The sequence below is a fragment of the Mesocricetus auratus genome, unplaced genomic scaffold (assembly GCF_017639785.1).
Source record: "Mesocricetus auratus isolate SY011 unplaced genomic scaffold, BCM_Maur_2.0 Super-Scaffold_100004, whole genome shotgun sequence".
Classification (NCBI taxonomy): Eukaryota; Metazoa; Chordata; class Mammalia; order Rodentia; family Cricetidae; genus Mesocricetus; species Mesocricetus auratus.
Window position 1 is genome coordinate 1083253 of NW_024429189.1, and position 20384 is coordinate 1103636.

The 20384-nt window shown below is 53.5% G+C and overlaps 2 protein-coding genes across 9 annotated transcripts; one reads left to right on the top strand and one right to left on the bottom strand.

Moving 5' to 3' along the window:
• The first annotated feature begins 1621 nt into the window (after positions 1 to 1621).
• Positions 1622 to 6251, top strand: Asb6 (ankyrin repeat and SOCS box containing 6). The gene is made up of 6 exons (XM_005085497.4): positions 1622 to 1845; positions 2799 to 2974; positions 4021 to 4127; positions 4224 to 4332; positions 4676 to 4762; positions 4863 to 6251. The coding sequence occupies exons 1-6, from the start codon at positions 1733 to 1735 to the stop codon at positions 5525 to 5527; spliced, it is 1257 nt and encodes a 418-aa protein (XP_005085554.1). The 5' UTR covers positions 1622 to 1732; the 3' UTR covers positions 5528 to 6251.
• An 85-nt stretch (positions 6252 to 6336) lies between these two features.
• Positions 6337 to 19529, bottom strand: Ntmt1 (N-terminal Xaa-Pro-Lys N-methyltransferase 1). 8 transcript variants are annotated; one of them, XM_040745034.1, is made up of 4 exons: positions 19425 to 19529; positions 9362 to 9565; positions 8468 to 8720; positions 6337 to 6979 (listed from the first exon to the last, which is right to left on the bottom strand). In XM_040745034.1, the coding sequence occupies exons 2-4, from the start codon at positions 9521 to 9523 to the stop codon at positions 6723 to 6725; spliced, it is 672 nt and encodes a 223-aa protein (XP_040600968.1). In that variant the 5' UTR covers positions 9524 to 9565; positions 19425 to 19529; the 3' UTR covers positions 6337 to 6722. The 8 variants fall into 8 exon arrangements, with proteins under 8 accessions (XP_040600968.1, XP_012980239.1, XP_005085553.1 ...); XM_013124785.3 differs by lacking the exon at positions 19425 to 19529 and adding an exon at positions 16441 to 16461; XM_005085496.4 differs by lacking the exon at positions 19425 to 19529 and adding an exon at positions 16189 to 16347.
• Positions 19530 to 20384: the final 855 nt, after the last annotated feature.

Below are 20384 nucleotides of genomic sequence, written 5' to 3' on the forward strand. Positions count from 1 at the left end.
CCCACTCTTGTTACTCTGCCCCTCTGTCCACCATTGGTGACATCCAGATGCCTTTCATTGAATCTAGGACTTTGAGAGCCGGGTGAATGATCAAGCTGTAGGAGACACCGAGGCTAGGACCAGAAGGAACACATCTGGGCTCACCCATTACAGAGGGGTTGTAAAATGCTCCCTGAGTTCCACTGGGGCTCCTGGGGACCTTCAAAGTGACCTCATTTAGAAGAAGGGTCTCGAAGATCTCATAAGGGTAAACTGAAGCCACTCTGGGTCAGGGAAGTCCCTACATCCAAGCACTGAAGCCACTGAGGAAGGAAGGAGTGATTTGAACAAAGGCACAGTCCTGAAGCAGGAAGCCAGGAAGTCCCATCTACATGGTACTGCATGTGGAGCCCCAGGCTCCATGCATGTCACCCAAGCAGCCTATCAACTGAGCCACATGCCCAGCCCCAGGATGCAACTTTTTTTTCACGTGTATGAATGTTTTGCCTGTACACATGTTTGTGCAGCACGTTGGTGCCTGGTGTCACAGAATCCAGAAGATGGCATCAGATCCTCTGGGACTGGAGTAACAGATAGATGGCTGTAAGCCACCACGCACGCCCATAAATGCTGAGCCATCTCTCCAACCCTGGTACAGATTTTTCGTTTATTCTTTGGTTGTTATTCCCTGAACAACCCAGTAAACAATTACTGACCTGGTATTTACACTGTTGGGTGCAGGCAGAGTCATGTAGAGCTGATTTGGTATTTGACAGGAGCATGTAGGATGTACATAAATGCTATGTCATTCCGTGTAAGAGACTGGAATGCCCACTGGGTTTGGTGTTCTGGGACATCCTGGAGGCAAGCCTGTGATCCCAGCACTTGGGAGGTGGAGGCAGGAGGCTCAGGAGCACAAGGCCAACCTCAGCCATTCTGAGAGTTCAAGGCCAGCTTGGGTTGCATGAGCTCCTGTCTTAAAACAAACAAGAAACTTTGTTCCCAGATAGCCAACTCTACCCCAGTGGCAGACGGCAGGTGCAAGCGGAGAGACCACAAACCCTGATACAGGGTCGGAACACTGATGCCATCTAGATCCCATAACCGGCCATCTAGAATCATCAGGAGCCAAAGTTGCAGTCTCTCAAATTCCTATGGGGGGAAGCTGCCTAATCCCTCTACAGTTCCTTCCTGCTATGTCTCCTCTCTTGCTTCCCAGCTCAGGGTCTAGGATTTAAGCAAGTGAGACTATGCCCATTTTATAGACCAGGACATGAAGGTCTGTTGATTCTAGCGAGAAGTGGGGAAAGTGGGCAGCCTGTTTGATCAGGGGTCAAGGGACAGAGAATAAAGAACTCAGTGTCTGTGGGGAAGAGTTGGGTGCAGAGTCCTCATTATGCTCGCAGCCTGCATGCTGCGTGGAGACTGAAGTGGTTGCAGCTCTTCCTTAAGGAGTGGCTGCAGGGAGCAGTGTTCTGGCTTGGAACAGGGTCTGCATCATCTCGGACGCCCTCTAGCAGCTCCGTCGGGGAGGAGCCAGAGCAGTGAGGAGTGCCGTGAGGTCCTCCGGGGCGGCAGGGGGCACTGTGGCCAAACTTGAGCCCTCACCGGCCCGCGCGAACCGGAAGTGGGTGGTAGAGTCACTTCCGGTGCGGAACCGCGGCCTGAGCGGAGGACTGGTCACCGGCGCGGGGTCTGAACCGATAGCTCTAGAGGTGGTGGCGTGTGGGTGTCGGGACGCACGGCCGTCGCCATGCCGTTCCTGCACGGCTTTCGCAGGATCATCTTCGAGTACCAGCCCCTGGTGGACGCCATCCTGGGCGCCTTGGGCATCCAGGACCTGGAGCGGCAGGAGCCCCTGGACGAGTGAGTGGCTGTGGACCCTGTGGTTGTCGCGGCGGGAGCTGTGTGGCTCCGAGCGCGAGCTCCAGCCCGAGGCGAGCCCGCAGTGTCTTGCAAGGCAGAGGACCTGAACCTCGGCGCCGCTCCCGTGCATGAATGCCGGGAGGAGACGAGCTGGCTGTGGCCGAGCGCGCTTTCTGCAGACAGCAGGCCTCTCTGAGGAAGGAAGCGGGTGTGGTTCTTGTGCCCTGTGCAGGACTCCCCGGGTATTGGGAGCGTTGCGACAGGAGAGCACCCAGACCAGCCGCGTGGTGTGCGATGCATGGGGTGGAGTGGGCAGAGGTGAGGCATAGGGAGAGGCATGAACTGCAGTTGCAGACACCAATTGTCGGTCTCAGCAGGGAAGTCTTTTCTAACCCACATCAGCTCTCTCCTCTGAGACCTACTCTGTAAGTGCATTGCGAGGCTTTTCCAGAACTCCGAGGCTGGGCTGCAGGGCTGCACATCAAGGCGCTGCCATCCTCCGTGGGCGGAGCCTAACATATTCCGGAGGGCTGCCCCAGATAAGCTTTTGTGTCCCGGCGTTGGTCGAATCTCGGGGCCAACCTATTACAGGAGGTCTGGTGCGTGAGATTAGGGAGAAGAGCGAGTGATGAACTTCGTGGAGAGAAGTTGGAGGTGAAGGTGATTGGGCCGTTGTCAGAGCTGGGACAAGGCCCAAGAAGTTCTTAGTAGGTGTGTTGACAAGGAAGGGAGAGCGCTTTGGGGCCACCTTCAGGGTGGTGAGAGACAGAGCTGGACAGAACCAGCCTTTGGTAGCAAGCCGAAGGATGGCTTTGAAACCGTTTCAGGCTTGACCGAGAAAGGCCTCTCTGCCCCACCGAGTCTGAGCAGTTCTTGTGGTTGATCGTGCACCTAGGGTAGGGCGGCTGGTCCCCAAGCGTTCCCACTGCATCTGCTTTGCCTCTGATGTGCAGTTACGCCGCCGGCGAGGAGAGCCGCATCCTGGTCCTCACCGAGCTGCTGGAGCAGAAGGCCCACTCTCCGTTCTACCAGGAAGGCGTGAGCAATGCCTTGCTGAAGATGGCTGAGCTGGGGCTGACTCGGGCAGCTGCTGTCCTCCTGCAGAGTGGGGCCAACCTCAATTTTGAAGGTCAGCAGGATCCCCAGGGGGCCAGGGCTAGGCAGCCAGGCCTGGCCGCTGCTCTTCCTCTTCTCTGCGGGGTGACTTTCCTTCCTCTTCTCCATTGGGTGGCTCCCCATTCCTGTAGGCTTTCCAAGCGGCTCATAGCGCCTCTACTCCCACAGAGTGGTGTTGCTTCTGTCATAGATTAAGTTGCCAAACTTCCCCAGCTTGCAGATTAATCCCACTTCTATTATGGTGAAATTGCCCTGGCAGTGCTAAGGGAAGGTAGTTTCCTGTGACTCTGAGCTGTCCTGCAAGTTTGGCTTAGACCCTAGAGGTGGGAAGATAAGCCATACCAGGCATCAGTTACAAGCCTCATAGGTTTCTTAAGCATCGGGATGAGGAAGGGCCAACTTCCTATCCTGTCACTGGCTGTTACCCAGGAGATAGAAACAGCTAGTGTGCCGCCAGTGCTGACCCACACAGTACAGCCTTAGTGCCTTTCATTGGAAACCATGCTCAGAGGCTGCAGGCACCTTCCTGGGAACCCTGTGAGCAGAAAGGGGTGTCTATTCCAAAGCCCTTCCATGTGGCCACCTGGCTTGAAGCAGAAGTTTTTTTTTGTTTTTGTTTTTTGTTTGTTTGTTTTGCTTTTTCCAAAGAGTTTCTCTGTGTAGCTTTGTAGACCAGCAGGCTGGCTCTAAGTCAGGGATCCGCCTGCCTGTGCCGAGTGCTGGGATTAAAGGCCTGCGCCATCGGAAGGGTCTTTAGTGATTCTGGGATACCTGACAAGGTCGAGGCCTGCCAGGGCATTGTAGTGAGAGCCTGGCTCAAGAAAACACAAGGCAGTGATGGTGCAGGCCTGAACACAGCAGCCACTCTGCATGCTCCTTGGGAACAGTCCTGAGGGGAAATACAGAGGAGACTGAGGCCAACACGGATCAGTTGCATTCCCATTGGAACTCGCCAGCAGGCCTCGCATCTGTCACTTGAGGTAGCAGTGCTAGGGAGAGCCTCTGAGGTCAGCCCCCGAACCTTTGAGAATGGACTGACCTATACTTCTTTGCGTCCAGACCCTGTCACCTATTACACAGCCCTGCACATCGCTGTCCTGAGAAACCAGCCCGACATGGTGGAGTTGCTGGTGCGCCATGGGGCTGACATCAACCGGAGGGACCGGGTAAGAGTTGGGTCCAGTCAGCTTGGGTGTATGTGGTACATTTACCAACCAGCTTTTCAGGCCCCAGGCCAACATGGCTGCTATGCTTTTGCTCAGATCCATGAGAGCAGCCCCTTAGATCTGGCCAGCGAGGAACCTGAGCGTCTGCCCTGCCTACAGCGCCTCTTGGATCTTGGAGCAGATGTCAATGCAGCTGACAAGAATGGTGAGTGCCTCCCTGAGAGGCTGGCCATCTCTGGGGCTAGCCAGGTGAGCATCTGGGGCTGACCCCAGAGGATGGCGTAGCCACAGCTGGCATACAGGAGGAGGGTACCAGCCTTCCTGAATCCAGCATCCTGGAGAGTATGGTCACTGTCCCCATGCTGCCTCAGAAGGCATCTTTAAGAAGTGAGTGTACCCTGTGTCTGTGGATGCAGACGGGTCCTGACCTTGCTGACCCTTTTGTTCCTATTGTGTGAATGAAAATCCAGCTGCTCTTCCCTCAGCCTTGAGATTCCCGCTTCCACCCATCTGTGGGCACACTGGCCTCATCCTCCTCTCCTTCCTAGGGAAGACAGCGCTGCTGCACGCTCTGGCTAGCAGTGATGGAGTGCAGATCCACAACACAGAAAACATCCGGCTCCTCCTGGAGGGAGGTGAGGTCCACATCTGTCCACAGCAGCTGTCACGCCCTCTGTTCTTCACCCCCCACCGCTGTGCTGGCCTTCTCTCACTTTTATTCCATGGCTCTTCCAGGGGCAGATGTCAAGGCCACCACCAAAGACGGGGACACTGTGTTCACATGTATCATCTTCCTGCTTGGTGAGACTGTCTGTGGGGACAAGGAGGAGGCCCCGATGATCAACCGCTTCTGCTTCCAAGTGACACAGCTTTTGCTGGCCCATGGGGCTGACCCCAGTGAGTGCCCAGCCCACGAGTCGCTCACACACATCTGCCTCAAGAGCTTCAAGCTGCACTTTCCCCTCCTGCGCTTCCTGCTGGAGTCTGGGGCTGCCTACAACTGTTCCCTGCACGGTGCATCCTGTTGGTCTGGCTTCAACCTCATTTTTGAGAGGCTGTGTTCCCACCCGGGCTGCGCTGAAGATGCCAGCCACGTTGAGCTTCTGCACAAGGCCGAGACGGTGCTGGACCTCATGGTGACTAGCTCCCAGAGGCTCCAGCTGCCTGAGAACTTCAATATCCACCCAGTGGGTAGCTTGGCGGGGAAGATCCGGGCCCTGCACGCCTCCCTGAGGCAGCTGGAGAGCTACCCACCGCCTCTCAAACACCTGTGCCGTGTGTCCATCCGGCTGTGCCTGAGGCCGTGGCCTGTGGACACCAAGGTCAAAGCCCTGCCCCTGCCTGACCGGCTCAAGTGGTACCTGCTCAGTGCACACAGCGGCACAGAGGACAGCTGCTGACGGCCTGCTGTGGAACCGTTGGGGCTGAAGCCAACCTGCGGGCAGACCTGCTACTTGCCACAGCCTTCGGAGGGTCTTCATCTGGGCAAGCCTTGCCCTCACTGACATGTAACAACTAGGGCAGTGCCCGCCCCAGGGGCCAGAGGCATGGCTGCCCCCTGGGATACCCCCACTCCTTCCTCCCTCTGCACTCTCAAGTCAGCCACATTGGAGGGGCTGGCGTGGACAGGACACATCTGCCCTCTGAGTCGGGGGAGCTGAGCAGGCAGGTAAGCTGAGGCCAGGCCCCTCGGAGCTTTGGCGGCTGATTGACTCTGGGGGGAGGTACATACCTTGGTCTTTCAGGGACCAGTGCCAAAACTCTGGACCACCCAGGTAGGCCCTGCTCTGCCACCTCAAGTCTCACGGTGCTTTGAGGTGCTAGAGATGGCACTGAGGCTATCGGGTGGTGGTGGTCTTCTGGATTAGAGGCCTGCCCCATCCTATAGCCTTTAGTGATCTGTGGTTGGTGGCAGCTCTGCTCATGCCACACCCAGGGCTTGCTTAAAGCTGTCATGAACACAAGACAGACTGTCTCAAGGGCCTGGGTCTGTGAGGGACTCCCCAGACACACTGAGGCCACAAGCTGGCTTTCCTCTCTAGTGCTCAGCCCTTGCAGGCCCTTCCCAGGCAGCTTGGCCTTTCGGAGTGAGCAGAGGTGATTAAAAATATTTATAAGATTAAATATTGGTGTCCTTGTGTGACAGATCGGCACTTTCAAGTAATCTTACACATGTCCCCACACGGCGTAACTCCAGATTGCCCGGGCATTTGAGAACAGGGCTCACCCTTTTATTGACTGCAGTGCCTATCAGGGAGGAGCTCCCGAGGAGGAAGAGGTGGGGAAGCCTTCCCTTACTAAGGCTGCTGGGACCCATCACCAAAGAGGATCTGGGATGTGACCATTCCTGAAAGTGGTACCATCTGACAGGCACCGAGTGTGGCTCTCCTGGCTGTCCAGACACAGCAGTTCATATACTCGAGATCCTTGGCAGCCAGTCTTATAGGTGGCAACTTGTGGGGAGTTGCCAGGATGCGTTGGAGTGACAGGGCACTGCCCAATCCACAGCACACCTTCCCAGGGCTTGTCCCTCCCCACTGGAGTCAAAGGTGACAGCAGGTGTGTGTAGCAGCCCGCCAGCTGCTGGCCCCAGCCTCATCTCAGGGCAAAGCTGTAGACATGGTAGATCTCATCTGGCAGGTTCTCCTGGCGCTCCTCGGCCAGAAGGCTGAGGCCCGCACTGCGGATGATGCGGCGTACCACCTCAAGGTCACGGCACACACTGCTGTCCACATCATCCAGGATCACACCCTCCTGGGCCATGTTGTCTTTGATGACAATGATGCCATTGGGGCGCAGGCCCCGCTTGCAGCGGCGCAGAAACTCAGCCAGGTGCTGATCTGTCAGGTGGCCTGGGGAAAACAGAAGCTGTGTGCGCATGTGTGTGAATGCATGTGTTTGTGTGTCTGTGCACCAGCAGGTGCTGGTGTCTCTGTCTTAAACCCTGTTTCATGTCTGAAGTCACCCAGACAAAAGCATACACGTGGAATCAGAAGCTGGGCTTCAGCCCGACTGGGGGCCCTACAGCTCTGACACAGCACAGCAGACCACCTCCCTTCCCGGCCTGGATGGGAGGGTGGAGCCAGAAGCTCCCAAACACAAGGGCCAGGCCCAGTGTCCACACTAGAGCCACAGCCCCCTCATGAGGAAGCATCTGCCAGTGCCAGCATCCCTGTGTATAGCAGTCCACATGAGGCCATTCGGGCACCCACCCCACCCCCACTGCCATAGCAAGAGTGCAGAATTACACTTTCAAATCGTTCAAACACCCTGCCCTGCCCTGGCCGTACACTCTGAGACTCCACCATTGGACAGGAGGATTTGAGTTTGAGGCCAATCTTAGCTACATAAGGAGATGTGGGGGGAGGGGTCATGATAAAAAGATAAGGATTTAGGAACTGGAGAGGTGACTTGGGTTAAGAGCCCCAACTGCTCTTCTAGAGGGCCAGGATTCAGTTCCCAGCACCCACATGGTAGCTCACAGCTGTCTGTAGCTCCAACTCCAGAGGAATCTGATGCCGTCTTCTGGCCTCCATGGGTATTGTACAAAGACATGCAGGCACTCAAACATTTTTAAATATTTAAAAAATCCTTTCTAAGCAGACATGGTGGCTCATGGCCTTTAATCTCACCACGTTAGAGGCAGAGACAGGTGGATCTGGGAGCTCAAGGCCAGTCGGGTCTACAAAGCGAATTCCAGGACAGCCAGGCCTACACAGAGAAACCTGTCTCAAAAAACCAAAACCAAAACAAAAATTCTAGCCAGGTGGTGGCGACCACACCTTTAGTCCAGCTAATGTCCCAGTGGCAGAGGCAAACAGATCTCTGAGTTTGAGGCCAGCCTGGTCTACAGTTCTAGAATGACCAGGGCTACACAGAGAAGTCCTGAAAGAAAATCTTCCTAATTGTTTTTTGTTTTTACTTTTCATGTGTATGGTGTTCAGCCTGCATGTATGCATTTGCACTGGGTGGGCACAGGCACTGCATCCCCCTACAACTTTGGTTGAATAGCACCCACCATGTCGGTGCTGGGAACCAAACCTAGGTCCTTTGCAAGAACAGCCAGTGCTCTAACTGCTGAGCCATTTCTCTAGCTCCTAAGATAAGAATTTAAAAAGAATAATCCTTATAGAACTCATTTTCACATCTCCAAATCGGTGTCACTGACCACTTTAGGATTGTCCCCCTAGACAGCAGTGACTCGGGCTTTAGGTGTCATCACAGTCCTAAGAAATGCGAGAGAGTTGCCTCTCAGCTGCCAGCTCACTGAGGGAGCAGAACTAGGCTCCCAAGGCTGGCGGGGGAATGGTGAGCATGGGGAATGGCCATGGGACTCTTACCTATCACCCACTGGATCCAGATCACATCATAGGAGTTGGGCTCTGGGCTGAAGTCCTGCAGCCCACAGCAGAAGTAGTTCCTCACCCTCTTGCCCTCTTCCCCCAGGTAGGTCTTAGCTTTGGCCAGAAAGTCCTCTGTCACGTCCACCATGTCCACCACCCTGAAGAGCGGCAGGAGCAGGCGCTTGGTGATCCTTCCAATGCCAGCACCACAGTCCAGGGCACAGGAGGTCCCCGTCTTGTTCGGTCCTTCCTGAAACACAGGGCAACACGTGACCCACGAGGCACCGCCACTGCAGGGCCCTGCTCATGAGTCCCAGGAAGCAGAGGGAGGCCTGACTGGCCTAGCATAAGGGGCAAGTGGAACGCTTTCTAAGGCTGAAGGCAGCTTCCTTCAGCTAGAAAAACAGGCGCACAATCTCCTTTCACTCAGGAGTCCCCAGGCTGACAGCGCTAAGGATGCAGAAAATGCAGGCAGGGCAACTGCAGAGCACCATGGGAAAATGGCCGTGGGGGTGGAGAAAGTAAGGGCCTCCTGCAGGGCTCACCCCATGCGGCAACAAGCTGAGAAGGGAAGACAGACAGCAGCAGGACAAGGAGTCACAGGACAGTCACCACCCACAGCCAGCAGGGCTGATCCCAGATGGCTCAGTTTTGACACAGCTGAGTCCCCAGTACATGGCCAGCTCCTGACTCATGGCCTGGAGACAAAACTCAGTCCACAAGACCCACCCAATCACCCAATCACCACCCGAGCCAGCTCTTCAAGGCCTTGGTGGCAGCCGCCAACAGATGACTTCCCGGAGAGCCTGCAGTGTGGTGTGTGGAAGTGGCCCCCACACTGCCCCCACCAGAGCCACAGCCTCTCCTGGAGAGGACATCACACCTGCCTACCCTTAGAAACCTCTGCAGAAACTTCCGAGAGCTGTTGAGGTCGATGTTGGAGATGTGGCCATACCCCCCAAGCATGCCGTCCACCGTGGGTGGGATCTGCTTCCAGTAGGTCTTGGCTTTCGAATAAAACTGTTTCTCATCTTCAATCACCTCACTTGTCATGATGTCACTGGCCGTGTTGTCACGAACCACAGCTTCACTTCTCTGAAGGAAGAGAAAAACGAGCAGGGCATCAGATGGCAGGGAGCCTCTAGGGTACTGTGTGAGGCGCAAAGCCCTGTCTAGAGAAAGCAATGTCCAGCCACCTAAACAGTCCCCTACTTCTTGGATAACAACCCAGCACCCATTTTGCCAGGGTCCCTGCAATGTACTGTCTGGTTTCTGAATCTATGGGACTCTTGACTTGATGACCTACAACCTCAGGACAGGCAAAGGACCCAGAGCAGCGTCCCCTGCCTTCTGCTGTGGACACCTCAGGAGACCACCCAGGAGGTCTGAGAAACTCTCATGTCTCAGGGAGGACCAGCCCTTCACTCCAGAGCAGGCTCTCTGCCAGGCGCCAAGCTGTGTCCCAGGAAGCAATGGCAGGAGCTAGGCACACACAGAACCGCAGCAGTAAGGAGAACATAGCCAGAGGCCACTGAGGGAGGGAGGGAGCACCCCAGGGAAGGAGCACGGTGCCCACAGTGATGGATGAGCAGGAGTTGGCTAAGTGAGGAGAAAAAATCAGGTGGAAGGCTTAGCAAGAATGTCATGAGGAACCCTGGGCTCCTGAACACTGTGGGTAGCTGAGGAAAAATGTGGGGATAAAGCCAAGGGAATCACAGCCATAGTCCAGCCCTGGCCCAGCCTGCCCTTCGGCAGAGTGACACTGGATTGGTGGCGCCCACACCAGCTTGTCCACGTGCTGTGGAGGACACGTGATCAAACAGCAGAAGCGGCTGGCGCTCCTCTGTCCCAGCTCCTTGGAGGATCTGATGTGCAGAGTCCCGTAGGAGATTAGAAAACAGAAAGCAGCTAAACGCAGCAGAAGACAAGGACTCCTCTGCCCTGATGTGGCTTCAGAAAGGGTGTGAGCACTCAGGACCCCTTTCCCATGTTTCCAGAACTGGGAGTGGAACACAGTCCTCACACCACTAGGTAAGCTCTCCACGGCAAGAGCCTTGTGAAAGCTCTAGAGGACTTCTTTCTGAGTGGGGACAAGTGGCGGCACAGTGAGCAGCATGGTGTGGGCACAGGCCAGAATGGTAGTGGGTGGGAAGCGGAGGAGGAAGAGGAGGACTTGCAGAGGACCAGCCCTGAACTGTAGCCTGCCAGTGCATGCTGGCTGAGTCGCTCCCAAAGCTGTCAGTCTCAAAACTAACCCTAAACTTCCAACGAGCAAGGAAGTGCCCAGGACAAGCCTGAGGGTGTCAGACAGGAGTGGCCGCAGCAGCAGCAGTGCTAAAAGTCGCAGAACGAGTAACAGCAGCAGGGACGACAGTGACGGCTGCTGCTCAGGCACTGCCTAGCACCCATGCTTCCCCCGGGAGTAGATACCACCATTACCCGCTACGCAGAAAAGGAAACCGGGCCACATGGAAACTAAATGCCCTGCCCAAGGCCAAAGGGTCCACACACTGCTCTTCCCAGCCAGGCAGCTTGTTCCCTCGATGCTATCCTGAACTTAAGGGTCTCCACTAGAACACTGGCTTCGTGGGACAGGACCCTGAAGTTCACACCTCACCAGCTGGGCCCTCGGTGCCATGTCTCATGGCCAATGACACAGGCCCTTTGAAGGCGACAGTGTCTCACCCCAGGGCAAAGCCTGGAGAGTCAGAAAGAATGCTGGGATGCCCAGGAACACGACAACCTTGGAGCCTGCCCACCTGGGTACCACCATGACAGGCAGTGTTGCTGAGCACCTGAGTCACAGCCCAATGCGGACTGTCAACATGGGAACCAGGAGAAGAGCAAAGCAGCCCTGCGAGCCAAGAACAGGCAGGCCCACACCAGAACAGCTCCAGGGCTGCTGCGAGGTCTCCGCTAAGTACACAAGAAAATCAAAGTGGCCCCACTTGTCACCAGCCCCAGAGCACCACAACTGCACTCTTCATTACAAGGGTTTGGGGCCAAAGGAAGACACACGGCCATCCTGCATCCCCAAGAGGCCCTTGGTGTGACAGGCTGGAGACTCTGGTTCTAAATACCCATTCCTTTACCACAATGCCCCAGCAGCAGCAGCAATGGCCCAGGGAAGACAGTGGTATGCTACATAGTGACCCAGGGAGGACAGTGGCAGCCTTCAGCTGTGAAGTCTCCGGCCCACAAAGGAGTGTGAAGAGGGCCACCGCCTCTACAAGTAGAACAGTACAATTTCCAGACTAGACAGGAAACGCCAGCCTGAAAGTCACTATGTACCTGGCGGGGGACTAACAGGATGACCTGGGACAAGAGGGCTGTCAGGTACCTCTCCAGGCACCACAGCAACTATGTCCCAGAGCCCTAGCGACTACCAGCTACGACAGCATCCAGTCCTCTTCCATTTCATACCAGCTTAATGCTGGCCCAGCAACAGCCATGCCCCTTGCTGCCCGCAAGTCCTAAGCAAATTCTCAAAGTTCAAAGCTGTCTTTAACACCGAAGGCGAGGACTTCAGAGCTTTGCATGTAGCACACAGACATCCAACACAACATTCGGTTCTTACCTGAGGACAGGAAAGTCGGATAAGGGAGGCGCTCGGCCACTCTGCCTCCTCCTGTGAGGAGGGCCATGGCCTGGCACACCCTCTGTGCAGTGCTAAAGTCAAGGACACTAACTAGCTGGGTGAGCACACACACCCGTGACCATTTCTCACTCCTAGAGGTGCCTACACCGCCCATCCAAAACAGGTTGACACTGCAGGCTGTTATCAACACTCTTTTTTTCCTGCTTTACCCAAAGCCTACAACATAATTCCTTTAAATGTCAAAGCTGAAAAATCTAATTTACAAGAACCCCCCTTGCCTCTAGGAAGCAGCTGGGGTTGGGGGTCAGGGTGGGCTCCAAGCAGAAGGAACACAGTCAGGCCGGGATGCGAGTCCAAGGCTGATTAGTTCTCACAGCTGATTCATGAAGATGTGTGCTTCTGCCAGGCAGCGGTGGCGCACGCCTTTAATCCCAGCACTCGGGAGGCAGAGGCAGGCGGATCTCTGTGAGTTCGTGGCCAGCTCCAAAGCTACACAGAGAAACTCTGTCTTGAAAAACAAACAAAAAAAAAGTGTGCTTTCTGAGGCTCTGCCCTAACATGGACCTCTAGTGTCCACTGAGCAGCCTGAAGGCTCCTAAAAATTAGGGACATTAAGAAAAACATCCCCCACCCCCAGCCAGGTGGCAATGGTAGCAGTATATGCCTTTAATGCTAGTAGGCGGGTCACTGTGAGTTTGAGGCCAGCCTGGTCTACAAAACGAGTTCCAGGACCACTAGGGCTATACAGAGAAACCCTGTGTTACAAAAAATAAAAAATAAAACAAAAAGAAAATCAAAAAAGAAAAATACCCCCTGCTACAGGAGACTGCATGCCACGGGCGGGAGCCATCAGGAGAGTGTGGCTGTGTGTGTATGCTAGGCTGGCTCATGGGAAGACCGGCCTCCTGCTCATGGCCGACTGTCACCTGCACATCCTCAGAGTCATAGCCACCTGGGCTGCTGCCTTGCTAAGTCTCTTCTCCCAGGATCCAGAGAAGAAAGTGATGTCACCACACCCTGTGACATTCCTTTGAGAAAGCATGAAAGCAACTGGAGGCAAAATAAACAAAACCCTGTCTAAAGTTAGAGGCCGCCACAGCCTGGTGGGCGGGGCCTGTTCTAGATCTGTATGCACAGCAGCTGGACCTGTGAGGAGCGCTCTGGAGAGGGAAGGAGAAGGGGGTGGTGGGAGAGGAAACAGAAGAGAAGGTAGGGAGCCTGGCTCTAGCCATGCAAGGCTGTTGTTTGTTTTGTTTTTTCGAGACCCACCTGCCTCTAACCTGCCAAGTGCTGAGATTAAAGGCGTGAGACACCATCACCACTGGGCACCACACGAGTTTTTGTTTTTTCTAAAGATTTATTTATTATGCATACAGTGTTCTGCCTATATGCATGCTTGCAGGCCAGAAAAGGGGACCATATCTTAGTACAGATGGTTGTGAACCACCATGTGGTTGCTGGGGATTGAACTCAGAACCTTCTGGAAGAGTAGCCAGGGCTTGCTCTTAATCTCTGAGTCATCTCTCTAGCCCCCAGCCACACAAGGTTCAATTCAAGATAAAAAGTGTGTCAGGTGTGACAGCATAGGCCTTTAATCCCATTCCAGAGGTGGAGACAGGTGGATCCCTGAGTTCAAGGCCAAAATAGTCTGCTCAGAGAAACCCTGTCTCAAAACATAAAAATATGCCGTGTGTGATGGGAAATCTCTGAGTTCTAGGCTAGCCTGGTCTACACAGTGAGCTCCTATCTCCAAACAAAACAAGGCAACAAATGGCTCTGAGAGTAGGGTGAACTGTACCTGAACCTTGGCTCTTCTCACCAGCTGTGTAAGCTTAGAACTAACACTTAGCTGGGTATGGTGTAATGCCTATATTCCTAGCATTCAAGAGGCTGAGGCTGAGGCAGGGGGATCAGGAGTTCAAGACTAGCCTGAACAACACAGTGAGACCCTGTTTCAAGAAAACAGCCGGGCGTTGGTGGCGCATGCCTTTAATCCCAGCACTCGGGAGGCAGAGGCAGGCGGATCTCGGTGAGTTCGAGGCCAGCCTGGTCTACAGAGTGAGTTCCAGGACAGCCTCCAAAGCCACAGAGAAACCTTGTCTCGAAAAACCAAAAAAAAAAAAGAAAAAAGGAAACAAAAATAGTTCAGTTGGCCGAATGCTTGCCTAATATGTACAAAGCCCTGGGTTTAAGCCACAGCACCCTAAAAGCATGGTTCATGCCCGGCATCCCAGCACTCCAGAGGTGGAAACAGGAGAGTCTGAAGTTCAAGTCATCCTGGGCTACAAAGTGACTTTGAGGCCAGCCTAGACTACATGAAACATTCTATCAAAAAATAAAGAAGAAAAAAACCTGAGTTACAGATGTACAGCTCCACCACACAGCCCTCACCTCAAGGTCACAGCATAAATGAATAAATAAACCAAATGCTTTACCTCAATGTTCTTCCTTTTCCACTGGTTTTTTGTTGTTATTGTTGCTTGTTTACTGTTTGTTTCTGAAAGACTCTCCCTATGTAGCCCTGGTTGGTCTGGAACTCACTCTTGTAGACCAGGCTGGCCTTGAGCTCAGAGATCTACCTGCCTCTGACTCTGGAGTGCTGAACTTAAAGGTGTGCACCACAACTGCCCAGCTCTTGGTTTTTATTCAATGAGGACAGTGACGCTGAACTTCATGGAAATGTTGTAGTGACTACATGTGCCTCTGGGAAGTCAGGTGACCCACAGTGGAAGGTGTATACTCTCTTGAGCTTTTAGTTCTCAAAGAGGCGCTGGTGAGATTGTTCAGCGCCAGAGCCCTGGCTGCTCTTCTCAGCACCCCACTCTGGCTGCCTCACGACCACCAGTAACTCCATTTCCTATGGTCTAGTGCCCTCTTCTGGCCTCCAAGGGTCCTGCACTCACATGTACAGCCCCCAATACACAAAACCGAACTTAAAAATCTCAAACACCGAGAAAAAAGAAGAAAAAAAAAAAAAAGCCAGGAAAGCCAGGCGCTGGTGGCCCACGCTTTTAATCCCAGCACTCAGGAGGCAGAGGCAGGAGGATCTCTACGAGTTTGAGGCCTGCCTCTGCCTGGTCTACAGAGTGAGTTCCAGGACAGCCTCCAAAACAATACAGAGAAACCCTGTCTCGAAAAACCAAAACAAAACAAAAATCTCAAACACAAATCTTAAGAAGATCAAGTGAGGAAAATGTTAAAACCCCCGATCCCATAGACCCTAGGAAGGTTCTATGAGGTCATATGACCAGAGAAACTGATGGTCAATCTGGAAGATACAAACACACACTCTCCCTTCCTGTACACTCAGAACTATCTCACAGTTGAAAACTCTGACTTCTTCTGGCCTCCAGTAGAGCATTCCACAAGTACTTCCAACACTCCCACAGCACCCCCCCCCCCGCCCCCAGTTTACAGGGGAAAACCATCTGAGGAAGGAAATGACCTGCCTTAAAACACCACATAGCAAACAGGGACCAAAACTAAGGACAGGATCCGGGCGTCTCATGTAGTTCTGGGCCCTCCTAGTGGCTCGTCCCATCTCACTGGTGACCATACCATCAGCTGCATCACCCCAGTCAGGGCCTCTGCCACCAGCTGTTCCAACCCCTCACCAAAAGGATAAAAGGCAGAAATGATCTCACAGTCGGTACAGCAGCAAAGCCTCTCCCTGCAAAGAGGCTGACCTTGGTCCCAAGGGCTCATGCTTGTAGCCGTGTTGGTCAGAGCTGGAGCTAGTTAAACGTGATAGCAATCTGTGCGACCGGGCACTTAGCCACGAGGACGTGAGCCTAGCACGGCGACAGTTCCTCACACCAGCCTTGCAGTAGGTGCTATTTTATCTCAGAGGGGAAACTGAGGACTGGAAAGGGCCTTTCAGTGGCTCAGGGGCGCGGGTGGGGAGGGTACAAGTCTTGCCAGCTTCCGACAACGTGGCTTTCTCTAACCCGGTCCGTGGTCACCGAAGTCCCTGCCCAGGTCGGGTCGGAGGACTCCCCGGGACACGCACGTGGGACAGGCCTGGGTCACCTGACCACCGGGCCTCACCGCTTTGGGCAGTTGGAGTGAGTACCGCCCTCCTCCCTAGCCGCGTCCCCTCTGTCCACCTCGCGCTACTCACCCGGGAGGGTGCTCTCGGGACCCGAGAGACAAGGGCGAGACAAGAAGGCTGGAAGGGACCGGAGCCCACGGCGGCCGCCACCAACCTACCGGACCAGACACCTCGCGGCCTCTGCCTTTGTCCGCACACGTCACTTCCCCGAGCCTGGAGGGGCGTGGACTCAAGCTCACTCCGCCCCACGACCAGTTTACCCCTCCCCACAGGCTGATAGCCCTTCCCACGGTCCGACCACCCAGCCAAAGGCCAGCTCACCGGTTCTACGTCCCGATCGCCCCGCCCCACAGCCGACTCGCCTTTCTCCACGCCCCTCTCACCCTGCCCTACAGCCAGATCGCCCCGCCCCACCCCAAACTCGCCCAGCCACACTTCCAGAGTCCCGCCCCATCGCCAGTTCGCCCCGCCCCATCGCTAGATCGCCCCTCCCCACGGCCAGTTCGCCCCGCCCCACGGCCCGTTCTCTGCTCTCCTGGCCTGATAGCTCCATCCCGCAGGCTCCTACACAATTTTGCCTACTCGAAAGGCCCTCCTGGACTTCAAGATGAAGGATCCGCAGCTGGTATCTCCTGGACTAAGTGCGTGCGGCAGTTCACTTAAGGATGTATCTCTCTTTTGGACAGAGTTCATCTACTTATCTTCTGCATCAGCGTCGCAGTTGCTGGAGTTACCGGCACGTGCCACCACCATGCGCCGCAAGGCTGGATTCTTAAAAACCAGCGTTTGTGAGAGTTTTACACTCTAACGGAGGAATGAAGGCCATTGTTGCTCAGATTCACCCATCTCCACTAGTACCTTAAAATAACAACCCAGAAAACAGAAGAAACAACTTCGATAGAGGCAAAGAAGCAGAAATCCAGAAGCTTCCCTCCAGAGGACTGCCCTTCCCTATTCATTCATAGTTCTGAAGCAGTCTTGAACAGTGTGACAGAAAGATGAGCTTGCTGCGTGTAAACCCTTTAACCTCGGAGTTCTAGTTGCCTTTTCTGACTAGTGGATGTAAGGATTCAGCTACAATGCTCTGAGGGTTAAACTTGTGACATTAGCAGGTTCAGGCTTCAGCCCAGCATTTGCAGTGGGTTCCCAGGCAATGAAAGCTATCATAAGTGTTTTCACCTTAAGCTCTCCTCTGCCAGCCAACATCCTGATGTTCGACATAGCTACAACGCCTTTCCCAGGCTCTGCATATAGGAGGTGCTTAAAGAAGTGCTTGCCGCTGGGCGTTGGTGGCGCTCGCCTTTAATCCCAGAACTAGAGGCAGAGGCAGGCAGATCTCTGTGAGTTCGAGGCCAGCCTGGACTACAGAGCGAGTTCCAGTACAGCCTCCAAAACAATACAGAGAAACCCTGTCTTGAAAAACAAAAAACAAAAACAAACAAAAAAGAAGTGCTTGCCTTTATTTTATTTTTGAGTCAGGGACTTGCTAGGTAGCCCAGGATTGCCTGGAATTCATAGCACTCCTCTTGTACTGGGATTAAAAGAATGATCTTTTGATTAACTTACTCAATGTGTACATTAATGAAATGAAAGATATAGAGATTTAGGAGGCTGAAAACCCCCACCCACAGTTGAGTCCCCACCCTAAAGGCATACCATTTAATATCTGCTCTGAAGTGTAAGTTATACCTGGTCTCAATAGTTTAAAGAGCTCGTGATCATCACACAGTGGTGAGTGCTTATAACCCTAGCACTTGGGAAGTGGAGCCAGAAGGCCAGGGGTTAAAGGTCATCCTCTCAGTAGTAAATTCAATACCAGCCTACACTGCCTGAGACCTCCTCTCAGAAAAAAAAACGAAAGCCAAGGGTTTGTGGCTCAGCAGTTAAGAGTACTTGCTGCAGGTGGGGTGGCTGCACACGCTTTTAATCCAGCACAGGTGGATCTCTGAGTTCAAGACCAGCCTAGTCTACAGAGAGTTCCAGAACAGCCAGACGCAGAGAAAACTTGTTTTGGGGGGTGAGGGATGCTTGCTGCTTTTCCAGATATCTAGAATTCATTTCCCAGGGATCTGACCCCTTCTGGACTCAAAACACTGTGTGCGTGCATGCGCCCTCCCCCACACATAAAATAAAAAATGTGAAATTTCTTTTAAAATGCAGGTTTCACTGGGTGTGGTGGCTCACGCCTTTAATCCCAGCACTCATTGGCAGAGGCAGGTACATCTGTGTGAGTTCAAGGCAAACCTGGTCTATATAGTGAGTTCTAGGACATCCACAGCTACATAGTGAAAGCGTGTTTCAAAATTAATAATAATAGTAATAATAATAATATGCAAGTTTGGAGGCTGCTAATAAGAGCAGGTAAGAGTATATATTGCTCTCACAGATCTGACTTCAGTCCTCAGAACAAACACTGGGAGTCTCACAGTCACCTGTAACTCCAGCTCCAGAGGATCCAGTGCCCATTTCTGGCTTCTAAGTGCACTTGCATTCAGGAGCACAGGCACACACACACACACACACACACACACACACACACACACACACACACACACAAAAGGCCTGGAGAGTTGGCTTGGGTTAAGAGCACTGACTGGCCGGGCGTTGGTGGCGCATGCCTTTAATCCCAGCACTCAGAAGGCAGAAGCAGGCGGATCTCTGTGAGTTCGCAGCCAGCCTGGTCTACAGAGCTAGTTCCAGGACAGCCTCCAAAACAATACAGAGAAACCCTGTCTCGAAAAACCAAAAAAAAAAAAAAAAAGAGCACTTGCTGTTCTTCCAGAGGTCCTGAGTTCAATTCCCAGCAACCACATGATGGCTCACAACCATCTATAATGAGATCTGGTGCCCTCTTCTGGCCTGCAGGTATACATGCTGGCAGAATACTGTGTATATATAATAAATAAATCTTTAAAAGAAAGAAAAAGAAAAAAACAAAAAAGAAAAGTTTATCACCCCCCCCACTCAATATTCTAACTCCCTGAGGAAATATGTGCCTCCTCCCCTCTGAAGAAAGTCACAGAAAATGGAATACATCCTTCATGACGCCTCCTGTGGGCATAGGAGTGATACCCCTTTTTTTTATCATAAAATTATACCATACCTGCGTATACTTGTCTCAACTCTACCCTCGTCCCCCAGCCTGAGTTCTACACTCTCATGGGCTTCCTCCAGGTCTCTCCCAACCACAACTCACTGGCTCATCCATCTATCTATTCGATTCACTCACAGAACTCCCAGAAATTAAAAAATAAAAAAAACCCATCAGCATCTTATAGCTAAGAGAAGCAGAAAATGAACTTAACCTTGGTTTGGGGTTTCCAGGCCCACTGTGTTCTTACTGTCCTCTGGGTCTGGAAACATGGCTGAAACTAGCCTATTCCTCTCTGGATTAAGCATCTGGAGTACCAAGGCCTCTGTGGGTGTGGCCCTGGCATCCAGGACACACAAGCCCCACCCTTGTCCCCAGGCCACAGTGCCCATTGCTGCCCAGTAGCTATGGGTGAGAGCTGATCACAATGACTCCAAGAACACTTGCAAGCACCTAGGAGGGGCTGCCAGAGGCAGCAGGTGGGAAGATGGGCTCTCCCAGCAAATAGCCCACCTGTTAGGGGGCCTCTAAACTCACAGGACCTCACCCAGCAGACCCCACACGGTGAGTGAGATGTGTCTCCCAGGAACCAGTTTACAGCTGATGGCAATCTGAGAATAGGGTATGCTTGGGGAGGAAGCAGGCCTGGAGACTTCCCCTCCCCACCGCCAACCACCAGTGTCAGAGATGAAGGGGCACTGGGGCTTTCCTCCCTAATTGGGAGTTTGCTCAAAATGTGTCTTGACTTTGGATGAGGCTTGATGGTGGAGCACTTGTCTCTGTTTCATCCCCAGCTTGGGGGAGGGGACAGTAAAACTGCTCTTGGCTTCTGCCCAGACCCACTGTCAGAATCTAGGATAGGAGGTGGGAGAAAGTCATGTGTATTTGCAGTCTGTTCCGATTCTGAGAGCAGGCTGGCAGATCCCCGATGAAGTCTACAGTCAGTAGGAGATCCAGCCCTCCCATGCCTCTTCTATGGCCTTTAGTCTGGTGTGAGCTGCAGGTGGCAGCCCAGGTTTGTAATCCCAGAATTTGGAAAACAGAGGCAGGGGGATGATGGAGATTAGGCCAGCTTGTGCCATGCAGGGAGACCCTTCCTCAAAATGAACAGGGAGGCAGGAGGAGGCTTTGCCTCATTTTATAGTCCTGAGTTCTGACTTGGGGGAAGTTTTCT

Coding starts and splice junctions, on each gene's coding strand:
- Asb6 (XM_005085497.4), top strand. CDS start 1,733: ATGCCGTTCCTGCACGGCTTTCGCAGGATCATCTTCGAGTACCAGCCC. Junction 1,846..2,798: donor CGGCAGGAGCCCCTGGACGA/GTGAGTGGCTGT, acceptor TCTGATGTGCAG/TTACGCCGCCGGCGAGGAGA. Junction 4,128..4,223: donor ACATCAACCGGAGGGACCGG/GTAAGAGTTGGG, acceptor GCTTTTGCTCAG/ATCCATGAGAGCAGCCCCTT.
- Ntmt1 (XM_040745034.1), bottom strand. CDS start 9,523: ATGACAAGTGAGGTGATTGAAGATGAGAAACAGTTTTATTCGAAAGCC. Junction 8,721..9,361: donor TTCTGCAGAGGTTTCTAAGG/GTAGGCAGGTGT, acceptor CCTGTGTTTCAG/GAAGGACCGAACAAGACGGG. Junction 6,980..8,467: donor CTGGATCCAGTGGGTGATAG/GTAAGAGTCCCA, acceptor TGTTTTCCCCAG/GCCACCTGACAGATCAGCAC.